Source organism: Salmo trutta, chromosome 7, assembly GCF_901001165.1.
Source record: "Salmo trutta chromosome 7, fSalTru1.1, whole genome shotgun sequence".
Taxonomy (NCBI): domain Eukaryota; kingdom Metazoa; phylum Chordata; class Actinopteri; order Salmoniformes; family Salmonidae; genus Salmo; species Salmo trutta.
In genome coordinates, this window is record NC_042963.1 from 37,606,703 (window position 1) to 37,621,541 (window position 14,839).

The following is a 14,839-nucleotide window of genomic DNA, read 5'->3' on the forward strand; positions in this document are numbered from 1 at the left end:
AGAGAGGGGACCAAAGCGCAGCATGTTGAGTGCTCATAATGACTTTTTATTTTAACACAGAACACTAAAGAAAATAACTAAAGCGAAAACGATCAGCTCACAGTTCTGTCAGGTACATAGACTAAACAGAATACAACTACCCACAAACACAGGTGGAAAAAAACCCTACATAAGTATGATCTCCAATTAGAGACAACGAGGACCAGCTGCCTCTAATTGGAGTTTAGAGGCAACAACATAGAAATAGAAAACTAGAACTAAATATAGATATAGAAAAACACAAAACACCCCCTGTCACGCCCTGACCAACTCTACCATAGAAAATAACATCTTACTATGGTCAGGACGTGACAGTACCCCCCCCCCCCCAAAGGTGCAGACTCCGAATGCTCCTAAACACAAAAACAAAAAGGGAGGGTAGGGTGGGTAACTCCTGTTTATGGCGGCTCTAGTGCAGTCCACATAACCTTATCCTCCAGCAGAGGAGGCGGCTCCGGTTTGGGGCATAACCACCGCTCCACCCGCTGATCCCTCTGCTTTAGTGCCACCGGACCGTGGATTGTCGTCGAAGGAATCGGACTGTAGATCATCGCTGGAGGTTCTGGGCTGCAGGCCGCCGCTGGAGGTTCTGGGCTGCAGGCCGCCGCTGGAGGCTCTGGAGGTAGTTGAGTGAACAAAAATATAAATGCAACATGCAACAATTTCAAAGATTTTACTGAGTTTCAGTTCATATAACAAAATCAGTCAATTGAAATAAATTCATTAGGCTCAAATCTATGGATTTCATATGACTGGGAATACAGATATACAGCTGTTGGTCACCGATACCTTAAAAAAAGGTAGAGGAATGGATCAGAAATCCAGTCATTATCTGCTGTGACCACCATTTGCCTCATGTAGCATAACCCTTCTCCTTCTCATAGAGTTGATCAGGCTGTTGATTGTGGCCTGTGGAATGTTGTCCCACCCCTATTCAATGGCTGTGCAAAGTTTCTGGATATTGGCGGGAACTGGAACACGCTGTCGTACACGTCTATCCAGGGTATCCCAAACATGCTCAATGGGTGACATGTCTGGTGAGTATGCAGACCATGGAAGAACTCTGACATTTTCAGCTTCCAGGAATTGTGTACAGATCCTTGCGACATTGGGCCCTGCATTATCATGGGGAAACATGAGGTGATGGCGGCGGATGAATGGACAATTTGCCTCAGAATCTTGTCACGGTATCTCTATGCATTGAGACAATTGAGACATGGATTGCGTGTGTGCCATTCAAAGGGTGAATGGGAAAGACAAAAGATTTAAGTGCCTTTGAACAGGGTATGGTAGTAGGTGCCAGGCACAACAGTTTGAGTGTGTCAAGAACTGCAACGCTGCTGGGTTTTTCACACACAACAGTTTCCAATGTTAATCAAGAATGGTCCACCACCCAAAGGACATCTAGCCAACTTGACACAACTGTGGGAAACATTGGAGTCAACAGCATCTCCGTGGAACACTTTTGACACCTTTTAAAGTTGATGCCCCGACGAATTGTGGCTGTTCTGAGGGCAAAAGGGGGCGCAACTCAATATTAGTAAGTGTTCCTAATGTTTTGAACACTATTGGTAATACTAGGAGATCTATATCTCAACATTGCAAAATAAACTGTAGTTTTATAAACACATTTTCATATATAATATTCCTATAATGGAATAACACATTGTCGTGTCTTTGGCATCATTAAAACTGACGACATATTTATCAAATAACTCTCTGTAATTATTATTACGCGATTAACCTAATTAATCATGTAACTGTAATCAACTAGGAAGTCGGGGCACCAAGGAAAATATTCAGATTACAAGATTATAATTTTCCTAATATAATTTTCAGATATTTTAATATCTGATCAATTAGTCTTCGAATGAATGAATTATTATTTACCTCGTCAGTCTCATTCCAAACGTTGTAAATTGTTGGTTATCTGCACGAACCCAGTCTTCACTATGAGTCATCCATACATCAATTGTCTTAAAATATTTATTTACTAACTAAGTAATTCACAGAAATGCATAACAAACAGTAGATATCGTTACAAATAAATGATAGAGGAATGTGCCCTAGTGGGCTAAACCGGCATGGCGGCTTGTTAGACGAAAGGGGAGTGGGGGTCAGCTGAGAAGGCACTACAGAGTTGATAATTATAACAATTGAAATACTAATCCTTTGCACATGAACGCTAACTCATTCGGGAACAATTGCAATCAATATATATATTTACACTCAGTGTGTCGTCGGGATCTCTGTTGAAAAGTTTGTTTCTGTTGAAGAATTTGTCCGCCTTCTCTCTCTCTCTGTCGTGGTTAGAATGGGTAGTTCAGAGTGACATTCATTAATGTCGTTATAGAATAGCTGTTTCGGTGGTTGTCGGTCTTCGCGTTCAATGATACCGAATTCCTAGCTGCAGACTAGAAATTAATATTAAAGACTTGTTCTTATTCTGTCGGTATCGATAGTCTAAGAGTTTAACCACGTGGTATGGTTAAAAGTTAATCAAGAGAAATGCATGGTCTCCAACCTTTAGCCATCTCGTAATTGAGGTAAGCTCGGTCTGGTGAAAGAAAACGTAGGTGGGGGTTTTATTCGGGACATAGAAAAAAGCTGTCTCATGACGCCAGGTCCTGTCTGTGTCCCTGGGGGCGTGCCAAGGACTTAGTGAAACTTTGAACAGAAATACAACTCTCTCACATTAACATCATTACATAGCATCCCATCATCTCACAAATAGCTTCATACTTATTCATTAATTTTATACAACCATTTAGATGTAAGTCTCATAGCTGAGGCTATTGTATAAACATGATTATGGTAATGTAGCCGTATTGTCTCTCATGAGTTTCACAAAATTGTACCAAACGGACCAGTTCATAGCTGGATTCTTCACCGATCTTTTATACCTTCTCCAGAACCTGAATATCGTTCGGTTCTCCAGCTCTGTGAGGTGGAAGAACTCCTTTGTTCTCTCTATACTGGGGCCATGAGGAGAGGGTCTCCTCGTAGGAATTTACGACCGCTCTTACAGAGCCTGGTGTCAGAAGTATAGAGGTCGGGGGATGGTGCTCGCAGTGTCCAAAGAGAGCAATGTCATGACAACATACTACAGTATCTCTTCCCTTACAAAAAAATATTGAAGTTAGAATGCAGTATGCTGCAAATACTGTGTCCAAAATAACACCTTTTCTTAACTGCAGTAATTTTGTTGTCTAACTGTGCAGTGTTATTGCAGTTCAACTGCGGTACACTTCAGCTATTCCTCAATTACTGCATCCAAAATACCACAGTCAACTGCAGTTACTGCAGTTTCAAAACGGCAATCTTTTTTTGTAAGGGTTATGCTTTTGACAATGATTTCACAAAGCCTATTTAACATGATATGCCTAACTATAACCACTAGGCTAATAAATAAACACGTTTTCAGGGGTACTTATTACATGTGTAATTACACTGTAACAAGTATTGTAGTTAATTGTTATAACTCAGTTACACTGTACTAACATGTAACTGGTGGTAATTGCAGTCTGTAATTACAGAGGTATGACAACAAATGCTTGTTTCCATGCTTGTTACAAATGGGCAAGTTTCCATTTGCTTCCATTAGCTTCTTATTAGCTGCATCCGATTCAGTAATAACTGTCGCAAGGTTGTAATCTCTTGTGGACAGATGTGCTGGGTGACCGAGATTAAACGTTGGAGGCTCAATAGGCTCTAAGTGCCTACCGGTGAATGTGCAAACTTGGTTAAGTTTACAAAAACAGATCAGATATAGGTCATCATCACTGACTGTGGTCTACAATATGGGTGTCATCCCAGATTATAATTTAGAAATATGTATTATTAATGTATATGCTTCCCATTATTACAACTTGAACCTCCTTGCCATCCAAGTGAGAGGATAAACCCACAAGTACACCACAGAGTACAAAGTTGATCATATTACACCAGTGCTAGACTCTACACTGGCTTCCTGTTAAGGCTAGGGCTGATTTCAAGGTTTTACTGCTAACCTACTGCTAACATGGACTTGCTCCTACCTATCTTTCCGATTTGGTCCTGCAGTACATACCTACACTTACTCTACAGTCACAAGACAGAGGCCTCCTTATTGTTCCTAGAATGTCTAAACAAACAGCTGGAGGCAGGGCTTCCTCCTATAGAGCTACATTTTCAGGGGTGAGAAGGTGAACGGCAAGGCACTGGAGTGACAAACCACCCTTGCTGTTGCTGCCTTGCTCATGCTCTCCCACCCTTCTTGTACTTGGGCTCGTGCAATGGGGGAGATCTTAGTGGGCTATACTCGGCCTTGTCTCAGGGTAGTAAGTTATTGGTCTGTTGATATCCCTTTAGTGGGTAGGGGCTGTGCTTTGGCAAAGTGGTTGAGGTTATATCCTGCCTGGTTGGCCCTGTCCGGGGTAACTTTGGACAGGGTCACAGTGTCCCCCGAACCCCTGTCTCACCTTCTCCACTGCGGTCCCGTCGATGTGGATAGGGACGTGCTCTCTCTGCTGTTTCCTGAACTCCACTATGAGCTCCTTCATTTTGTTGACGTTGAGGGAAGAGGTTATTTTCCTGGCACCACTCCGCCAGGGCCCTCACCTCCTATCTGTAAGCTGTCTCGTTAATGTTGGTAATCAGGCCTACAATTGTTGTGTCATCTGCAAAACTTCATGACTGAGTTGGAGGCATGCATGGCCACGCAGTCATGGGTGAGCAGGGAGTACAGGAGGGGGCTGAGCACGCACCCTTGTGGGGCCTATGTGTTGCGGATCAGCGAAGTAGAGGTGTTGTTTCCTACCTTCACCACCTGGGGGCGGCCCGTCAGGAAGTCCAGGACCCAGTTGCACAGGGTGGGGTTTAGTCCCAGGGTCCCGAGCTTAAGGATGAGCTTGAAGGGTACTTCGGTGTTTTTTTGTCTTGTTCCTGAGAAAAGTGCACAAATAAATAGACAGGGTGGCAACATACTGTAAATAATGTGAATTGAGTCCCATGAAGTCGCAGGCGTCGATACATTCATTGTTGATCAATAGAATTAGACAAAGTAAAAGACAGTCAATGTGTTGATCACGTGACCATTAAGGGGCATCAATACGCTAGTAAGTAAAGCCCACTTCTTCACTACTGAGGTCCTTGGAGATTGTTTGTGGATTCTTAGCCACATGCGATCAAGGGAGGTAAATTGCACAATTATACTCTGCCTTAGTAATATTATAGATTTCTGGAGTAAGATAAATATTTTTCTTATATAATTTTGCAGTTGAAATTGTGTTTTGAGGGCGAGTGCAAACGAAATGGATAGGTAGCTAACTAGTTTGCTATGGCTAACCCAGAATCTCAATCTAACAGAATGTTTAATCTCCTGTTTTTAGCTAATCATATGATCTCTGCTTGTTGGCTAAATTAACTAGCCACCTTGTCATTGGCATAAAGAGTGAACAGATTAAACAGGTGTGTGGCAATAGCTAACTATCACATTCGGTCACCACTAGATCAACTGGCTAAACTTGTTGCAGTGTCAACCATGTACAGTAGCTAGCTGATTAACCGGTCAGCCCAACGCAGAATCCTCCCACTCCATTGCTGTCTCTGTGTAGTGTATGTGTCTAAATGTAATTCTGTTTTTATGACAATGCCTATAAGCTCATCTGTCATATAGTGAAACATCTCAGTAAGCTGTTTGTGTTATGTAGCTACTAGAAATAAAAAGTTGTACAGCAGTAGAAGCACAAATGAGGGGAGGAGAATGGGCCAGCCAAGAAAGTAAAATACCCTTCAAAGTGGAAAGGAGACGTTCGGAAGACGAGGATAGAGGGTAAATCCTACTTTGGCAGGAAAGAGATGATTGAGTTGACGATGGTAATTGTTATCTGCACTGTTTATTTTTTATTACTTACATGATTGTTACCTGAATACCTACCTTGATGTTTAATTCCATGCTGAAATGTCAGATTTTTATTTTACCTTTATTTTATCTGGGAGTCATACAGAGACCAAGGTCCCGTTTACAGACAAGCCCTGAATTACAGAAAATGCATGCATATAAATATAAATTGCTTTTAGAAAGACATGGTCATAAAAACAAACACATTCATCAGTAATAAGGTCCTCAATCAGCTTTATGAATTGCCTTTGAGGCACCACAACATCACATTTACGTATATTTTGAAGCTTGCTCCACAAATAAGGTGCAAGTAAACTAAAAGCTGATTCACCCAACTCAGAGACCAAAGGTCTCATAGACTGATCGCATAGAACAAAACGTATAAGACCTCCTAAGCCTGTGTTAACCACAGACCTTATTTTCAGCCTTTATCCCAAAACCCCATTCTTTCCCCATCAATTTCCACAATAAAAATGGCTGAATGAACCACAAGTAACTCATTTGCAGTTTGAAGGACTACAAGCTGACGAGCTCTATTATCTGTGTTATAAACAGATAACTCTGTATTTTGCCAAAAAATGACTTCATAGACAAGGCCAAACTGTTGTTTATTATGCATTTTTCAGAGTAATACAGACATCACAACATGTGCAAATGTTTACAGTGGATATGGGGTCTGGCAGGATAACAACATTTTTGGTACCAATCACTCCAAATAGCGTGGTAAGCATCCTTGCCATTCAATCATCTCTGGCCAGGAGTCATACTTGTTTTTGTCTCTATTGTTTTTAATATGCTGTGGGGGGGAAACAGATCAATTACATTCCTGCAACAGCAACATAACCACATAGCTCATCCACCTCAAATTATATCAGTAAAAAGTGGGGAACTGCAGGTGCAATCCAAAAAACTGGATAACAGAGACAGTGAAAACATATTATACATGTTGGTATGGTATTACCTTCTCCAAGGTACTCGCGACATCTGCTCCTTTTCCTCCAACAAAGACCCAGTTGTCTCTGAAGCCTAATGACTGGATAGCAGAGCTGCCAAGCTCTCTGATAAGCTTCCTTGCTTCTTCGTTCAATCTGTCAATCAATTACTAAACCATTCAGTATTTTTCCTCACTACCGTCGTTAATTGTATCACTTAAAACAATATGAATAGGCTTGCTATAGGACTTTGTATGAGCATGCAGAGCGCTTCGATTAATTCAATGATTTTGGTGCACACTCCAAAGATCCCAAAACATTATCATATAGTATCCTGGATGACCATATTGGTCAAATTCTGCCATGAAAGTCTATTTAATGTTAAAATGAAACGTGACTCACTTTGTAGCTGGGTCGTCGTAGGTGGCAATCAACACAATGGATCCATTCTCAATGGACTTTAGAAACTCCACCAGAGGTTCAATATCTGCAAGACAGGGACATCTTGTCAGCTTTTCAACATGATCAAATGGTTTTCTTCTTTATTGAGGAGTGAAAATTAGAATTATGTACACTCAAATTGAACAAAATCTATGTATTATTTTAAGAAACACTACTTCAATTTTCAATGTGCTGGATATAGTTGACCAACCTATACAGGAATGATTGTATCTGGTTGGTTAATAGCCCAACATTTATAACAAGGTACAGAAACCGATCATGGAAAGGGTGGAGATGCATTTAACTAATGTTGCTAAGTAGGAAATACAGTGCCTGGTGAAAATCTACACACCCCTTGCAATCTTCACATTTTTCTGCCTTAAATAATAGTTTCAAATGATAGACAATGTTCTAAATACATTTTTAAATATTAAGTCTTTATTGCATATGTTTTCACACTTCACAGTTAATTCTTGGTGGAAGCACCATTGGAAGCTATTACAGTTTACTCATTTTGAATAACTGCACATTTTTCGCCAAAAACCTGGTTGCCTCTGTCAGAAGGCTGACACACGCAAGTGGATCTCCCAGCAAAACAATCCAAAGCATGAATCAAAATCCACAAAGAAATGGTTAATTGAGCACAAATCAACATTTTGCAATGACCATCTCCGTCTCCGGACTTGAACCCCATTGAAAATCTGTGGTTTGAATCAAAGAGGACAGTCCATAAACGCAGACGAAGGATATCAAGGATCTGGGAAGATTCTGTATGGAGGAAGGATCTAAAATCTATCCCAATGTGTTCTCAAAACATTTTGGAAACAGTCTGTCGTTATTCTCGCAAGGGGAGAGTGCTGGAGTACTGAAAACAGGGTTGCCAATAATTTTGACCCCTTTTTTTTTTGATTACTAGTTTTTTTTAAATCTGATAAATTGTATTAGTATAAAATAATATAATTCTCCTATTTTATTTAGCATAGAATATAGCCCAGTATTTGTATTATATATTTTTTACCCATCTTTATCAAGGGTGCCAATAATTATGGAACTCTGTATATCCATTGTTTTTGTCAGAATTGCTCAAGCTCAGTAAATTTGGTTGGGAATCATTTATGGGCAGAAATACACTGAGTATAGAAAACTTTCTCTTTCCATGACAGACTGACCAGATGAATGCTATGATCCGTTACTGTTGTCACTTGTTAAATCCACTTAAATCAGTGTAGATGAAGGGGATTTTTAAGCCGCGAGATAATTGAGACAAGAATGGTCCACCACCCAAAGGACATCCAGCCAACTTGACAACTGTGGGAAGCATTGGAGTCAACATGGGTCAGCATCTCTGTCGAATGCTTTCGACCCTGAGACTAAACCCCTTCATCTGCCACTGGATCCTGGACTTCCTGATGGGCCACCCCCAGGTGGTAAGGGTAAAGAACAACACATCTGCCATGCTGATCCTCAACACTGGGGGTCCTCATGGGTGCGTGCTCAGTCCCCTCCTGTACTCCCTGTTCACCCACGACTGCGTGGCCACGCACGACTCCAACATCATCATTAAGTTAGCCGACGACAACGGTGGTAGGCCTGATCACCGACAATGAGACAGCTTACAGGGAGGTCAGAGACCTGGCAGTGTGGTGCCAGGACAACAACAACTCCGTCAACGTGAGCAAGGTAAAAGAGCTGATCGTGGACTATAGGAAAAAGGGAGGCCGAGCACTCCCCCATTCACATCGACTGGGCTGTGGTGGAGCGGTTCGAGAGCTTTAAGTTCCTTGGCATCAACATCACCAACAAACTATCATGGTCCAAACACCAAGATCGGTAAGAGGGCACGACAACGCCTATTCCCCTGAAAAGATTTGGCATGGGCCCTCTGACCCTCAAAAAGTTTCTACAGCTGCACCATCGAGAGCATCCTGACTGGTTGCATCACTGCCTGGTATGGCATCCGACTGCTCGGCATCTGACCGTAAGGCACTACAGAGGGCAGTGCGTACGGCCCAGTACATCACTGGGGCTAAGCTTCCTGCCATCCAGGACCTCTATACTAGGCGGTGTCAGAAGGCCCTAAAAATTGTAAAAGACTCCAGCCATCCTAGTCACTGTTCTCTCTGCTACCGCACAGCAAGCGGTACCGGAGTGCCAAGTCTACGTCCAAAAGGCTTCTTAACAGCTTCTACCCCTAAGCCATTAGACTGCTAAACAGTTAATCAAATGGCTCCCCAAACAATTTGCATTGACACCCTTTTTTTACGCTGCTGCTACGCGCTGTTTATCTATGCATAGTCACTTTACCCCTACCTACATGTACAGTGGCAAAAAAAAGTATCTGAACCCTTTGGAATTACCCGGATTTCTGTATGAGTTGGTCATCAAATTTGATCTGATCTTCTCCTAAGTCACAACAATAGACAAACACAGTCTGCTTAAACTAATAACAAACAATTACACATTTTCATGACTTTATTGAACACACCGTGTAAACATTCACAGTGCCGGGTGGAAAAAGTATGTGAACCCTTGGATTTAATAATTGGTTGACCCTCTTTTGGCAGCAATAACCTCAACCAAACGTTTTCTGTAGTTGCGGATCAGACCTGCACAATGGTCAGGAGGAATTTTGGACCATTCCTCTTTACAAAACTGTTTCAGTTCAGCAATATTCTTGGGATGTCTGGCGTGAACCACTCTCGAGGTTATACCACAGCATCTCAATTGGGTTGAGGTCAGGACTCTGACTGGGCCACTCCAGAAGGCATATTTTCTTCTGTTTAAGCCATTCTGTTGTTGATTTCCCTCTGTGCTTTGGGTCGCTGTACTGTTGCATCACCCAACTTCTGTTGAGCTTCAATTGGTAGACAGATAGCCTTACATTCTCCTTCAAAATGTCTTGATAAACTTGGGAATTCATTTTTCCGTCGATGATAGCAAACTGTCCAAGCCCTGAGGCAGCCCCAAACCATAATGCTCTCTTTACCATACTTTGCAGTTGGGATGAGGTTTTGATGTCAGTGTGCTGTGCCTTTTTTTCTCCAAACATAGTGATGTGTGTTCCTTCCAAACAACTCAACTTTAGTTTAATCTGTCCACAGAATATTTTGCCAGTAGCGCGGTGGAACATCCAGGTGCTCTTTTGCGAACTTCAGACGTGCAGCAATGTTTTTTTTGAACAGCAGTGGCTTCTCCATGTTGTCCTCCCATGAACACCATTCTTGTTTAGTGTTCTACGTATCGTAGACTCATCAACAGAGATGTTAGCAAGTTCCAGAGATTTCTCTAAGTCTTTAGCTGACACTCCAGGATCCTTTTTAACCTCATTGAGGATTATGCGCTGTGATCTTGCAGTCATCTTTGCAGGATGGCAACTGCTAGGGAGAGTAGCAATAATGCTTAACTTTCTCCATTTATAGACAATTTGTCTTACCGTGGACTGAGGAACATCAAGGCTTTTAGAGATACTTTCGTAACCCTTTCCAGCTTTATGCAAGTCAACAATTCTTAATCTTAGGTCTTCTGAGATCTCTTTTGTTCGAGGTATGGTTCACGTCAAGCAATGCTTCTTGTGAATAGCAGACTTACATTTTGTGAGTGTTTTTTATAGAGCAGGGCAGCTCTTAGAAACATCAATCTCATCTCATTGATTGGACTCCAGGTTAGCTGACTCCAATTCACTTTTGGTGGTTATTAGCCAAGGGGTTCATACTTTTTCCAACCTACACTGTGAATGTTTAAAATATATTACATTTAGACAAATATACAATTTGTGTGTTATTAGTTTAAGCACACTGTCTATTGTTGTGAATTAGATGAATCAGATCAAAAGTTAAGACCAATTTATGCAGAAATCCAGGTAATTCCAAAGGGTTAACATACTTTGTCTTGCAACTGTACATATTACCTCAACTGACCTGTACCACCGCACATTAACTCTAATGGTACCTCCTGTAAATAGCCTCGTTAGTTATTTTGTCTACATTTTTTTACTTTATTTAGCAAATATTCTGCATTGTTGGTTAAGGGTTTGTAAGTAAGCATTTCACGGTAACAACACCTGTTGTATTCGGAGCCTGTGACACCTTGTAGAGCCTAGGCACCAATGAAATTAGACTTATGTGGTGGTGGGGGGGGTGCTGCTCAATATTAGGAAGGTGTTTGGTATACTCTGTATGTCTCTGATTTTCAAGCAAATTTAATTCAGGATAGACTGGACCACTCAAAACCTCTTGGAAAGCCATTCTGGTATGTCTTTGGCATTAAAATGTGTGCAATTCCTGAGCTTTGCTCCTTTCAAATGTATTTGATCCTGACCAACTCCTCAGTCCCTGCCGATGACAAGAATACCCATAACATAATGCTGCCACCACAATACTTGAAAATAAATAGGGATTCACTTTATTGTACTGGATTTGACCCAAAAAGTATATTTCTTTGCCGTGTTGTCTTGCAGTATTACTTAACTGCCTTTTTGCAAACAGAATCAATGATTTAGAGTGGAGTTTAACACAGGCTTTCTTTTTTCCCCCCCATACAGGTCAGTAATGTGTAGTGAATGCAATGTTGATACTCTATTTTCAAGTATTGTGGTGGCATGTTATGGGTATGCTTGTCACCGGCAGGGACTGGGGAGTTTGCTAGGCTCAAAGAAATATGAAAGGTAAAAGGTTAGATAAAACCCTGCCTCAGTCTTCTGAATACGTAACACTGGGATATAATTGTATTTTTTTATATCATTTATTTCACTTTGAAATGTGGAGTATGTTGTGTAGATTAAGTAAAAAAAATTTACCAATTTAAACAAATTAGATTTGCAAAATGTTAAAACTGCAATGTGTGTAGATGGTCACTAGGCAGTGTACATGGTCCTCAAGCCAATTTGTTTTATAGGGGGCTGTAAACCATCTTACCACCATCATACATGTTAAAAAATGCTGTCTTCATACCCTCCCCCGTCTTCCCTGTGTGAAAAAGAGACTAATTAGGTATTTAAAATCAGATAAACGCTGAATACAAGATGTAAAATAAGAAAACTTACTGTGTATATAACCTTTTGACTTACCATTCACAACAGCAATGTTAATTCCATACCCTACATTGTTTTCCACATAACCCATAACCCTGAAGAGAACATAGAACAGAGTCTTACAACCTGACAACCCCTCCACAACAGTGAACAACAATAGGGCACTCTACATCAAGATATCGCTCTCACTCACAAACATACGTTCCCCAGCAAAAAAACTAAACAGTGCTCAAACAGAAGAGGGCACTAACAAAGAGTCACTGACCAACAACCAAAACAGGTGGGGTTTTAGGAGGGGTTCTGAAAGACTCATGGGGGTGTCCACTAAAGGTTGACTAGCAACAACAGGAACGTAAAAGACACCCACCATGAGCGCCGACTGACTTTGCCCAAGAAAAAGCAAACAAAAGTAAAACCCACACCAAATGTAAAGACAGGAAGCAAAACAAAAGTGTGGCACAACACCAGATAAAGGCTTGTTGGTCTACAAAATAAAAATAGGGCGCGCCAACTAAAGATGTTAACCCTTCAGATCTATCAAGAGAACTGGAACAGTGGGCCAGCCACTCTTAAATAGCACCTGGGCAAGCTCAGGTGAAACACCTTCCCACTAACGACATCGCAACCAGCACAGGTGTAACACATACTGACTAACAAGGTGACAGTGAGCCCTACGTGCTAAAAGTCCAACCCCAAAACATGAATGGAAAAAACTTGTAACAACACACACAGGGATATGTTCCTTACATTTTGCCCTCTATGCAGATTTTGGGTCCAACCACATTAGCAGCTCCACTGGTGATTAAAAAGCTGAAGTCCCCCTCTGGACAGGGCTTTGGGATGCCACACGGACTTGGTCTTTGTCTGGAGGCTGCGCAAGTATTCAGGAGGAGAAACACACACAATCACACATATTAATGGTTCCCCATACCATTAATTTGATGGGATAGACTAGCTTTTTGGCCTTGCCAGCTACAACTTTGTTTTGTTTAAATTTTGAATATGTGGATGCTAGTAGCCCAAACATGTTGCACAGGTGGAAATACACATCCTTCTAACTACTCACTGGTCTCTTGGGGTACATTTGGCACCTGTAGCCACTCTGGACCAGGAAACTCATGATACCAGGAGAGGGTGTGGCCTAGAGTAATAGGGGGAAGGAGCAGCGTGTATCATTATGAATGGGAACTATTGTAGTGGGTACTTACTCTTGAAGAAAACAGGAACACTTTTCCTTATAAATTCATCAGTAGCTAGGCTAGATGACAAGCTTTTATTGAAATGTTATGCCGGTTTTATTAACAGCATGTAATTAATAGTCGTTATCAAATGAATGTGTCCTTGTGTGACAAACATTGTCATCGAGACTTACTTTGAGACCGCATTATGAGGAAAACAGCAATGAAAAAGACTCCAAGCACGGCTATGATTGGAAGAAGTCCTGCAAGATAAATAATGGAGATATCGTACTAACAACGGGATAATCTCCAAGTCACTTATATATTGTGGACAAGCATAGACAGCTGTCAATGAATGCATGACTACAACTGTAAAATGTACAACCAAAGGGCTGATTTCACTCATGTTCAACCCAATTTCCTATTGACATACAGTAAATGCATGAATTATGAGAAAGTCAGTACTCGCATGGATCACAAGCTAGGATCTGGGCCCTACACTAAACACTAAAGTATATTTCTACACTCACCCTACAGTAGGAAAGGGTTAATAACACCTAACTGGCCTGAGCCAGAGATAAATAGAAGACTGCTCTACCAGTAAAACCACATTGTTGGTTGGTAGTCTTAGCCCCTCTATGTTTATAATCTTGTTTATTCATTTGTTCATAAAATAAGTTAGTACTCTATACACACTATTAAAACATTCATATATTGAGCAGTAATACATAAGACATGCATAAAACAAACCTGGCTTTGCAACTTACTTGTGGGGCCCTGTGTTTTATGCACCCTTTGTCCAACAAGAGATTAACTTATTGTTCTTAAAGTAAATACTGTATTGACAGAGAGACAGATTGATATACAGATTTCTCCGTAAACATAAAACATTGGCATTTTATGGGAAAATATGACTTACCTATGCGTACAGTAAGCATGATATCTGATTACGCTCTCTCCCGTTTCCTGTATGAGAAGCCTCTTATGAGAAGCACAAAAGAGCAAATGCAGCAGGTTGCTAGTCAGGTTGATCCAGTTAGGTTAAAAGCTAAGTTTCTTCACCAGATTCTTTGACTCAATCATCCCTCCCTTTTCTCCACCCCCTCTCAAAACATTATACTACTGCAGCACTATGCACAGCAATTGCCTGTCAGAAACACATTGTGCATTATGTTTGAACAAGGCCTATGCAAGAAAAGAGGCAATGAATCTCCTGGGTAATATGGAACCTTTCCACCCGGAAACACTCAGCGGCTGCATCCTCCAGTACAGTGAGCGGAACTGCAGGACCTCCAGGTCCGGGAAGAAAGAAGGACTTGTCCCAGCACTTGGCACACTG

General features: G+C 41.3%; 1 protein-coding gene across 2 annotated transcripts; it reads right to left on the reverse strand.

The window, feature by feature from the left end:
• Positions 1–6,509: 6,509 nt before the first annotated feature.
• Positions 6,510–14,534, reverse strand: LOC115197346 (protein FAM3C). Of its 2 annotated transcripts, none has more exons than XM_029758764.1 (9): positions 14,420–14,534; positions 13,695–13,763; positions 13,389–13,463; positions 13,070–13,193; positions 12,359–12,417; positions 12,243–12,257; positions 7,255–7,339; positions 6,882–7,008; positions 6,510–6,716 (listed from the first exon to the last, which is right to left on the reverse strand). In XM_029758764.1, exons 1-9 carry the CDS (start codon positions 14,436–14,438, stop codon positions 6,627–6,629), a joined length of 663 nt encoding a protein of 220 aa, XP_029614624.1. In that variant the 5' UTR covers positions 14,439–14,534; the 3' UTR covers positions 6,510–6,626. The 2 variants fall into 2 exon arrangements, with proteins under 2 accessions (XP_029614624.1, XP_029614623.1); XM_029758763.1 differs by having other exon boundaries at positions 12,207–12,257.
• Between the last annotated feature and the right edge of the window lie 305 nt (positions 14,535–14,839).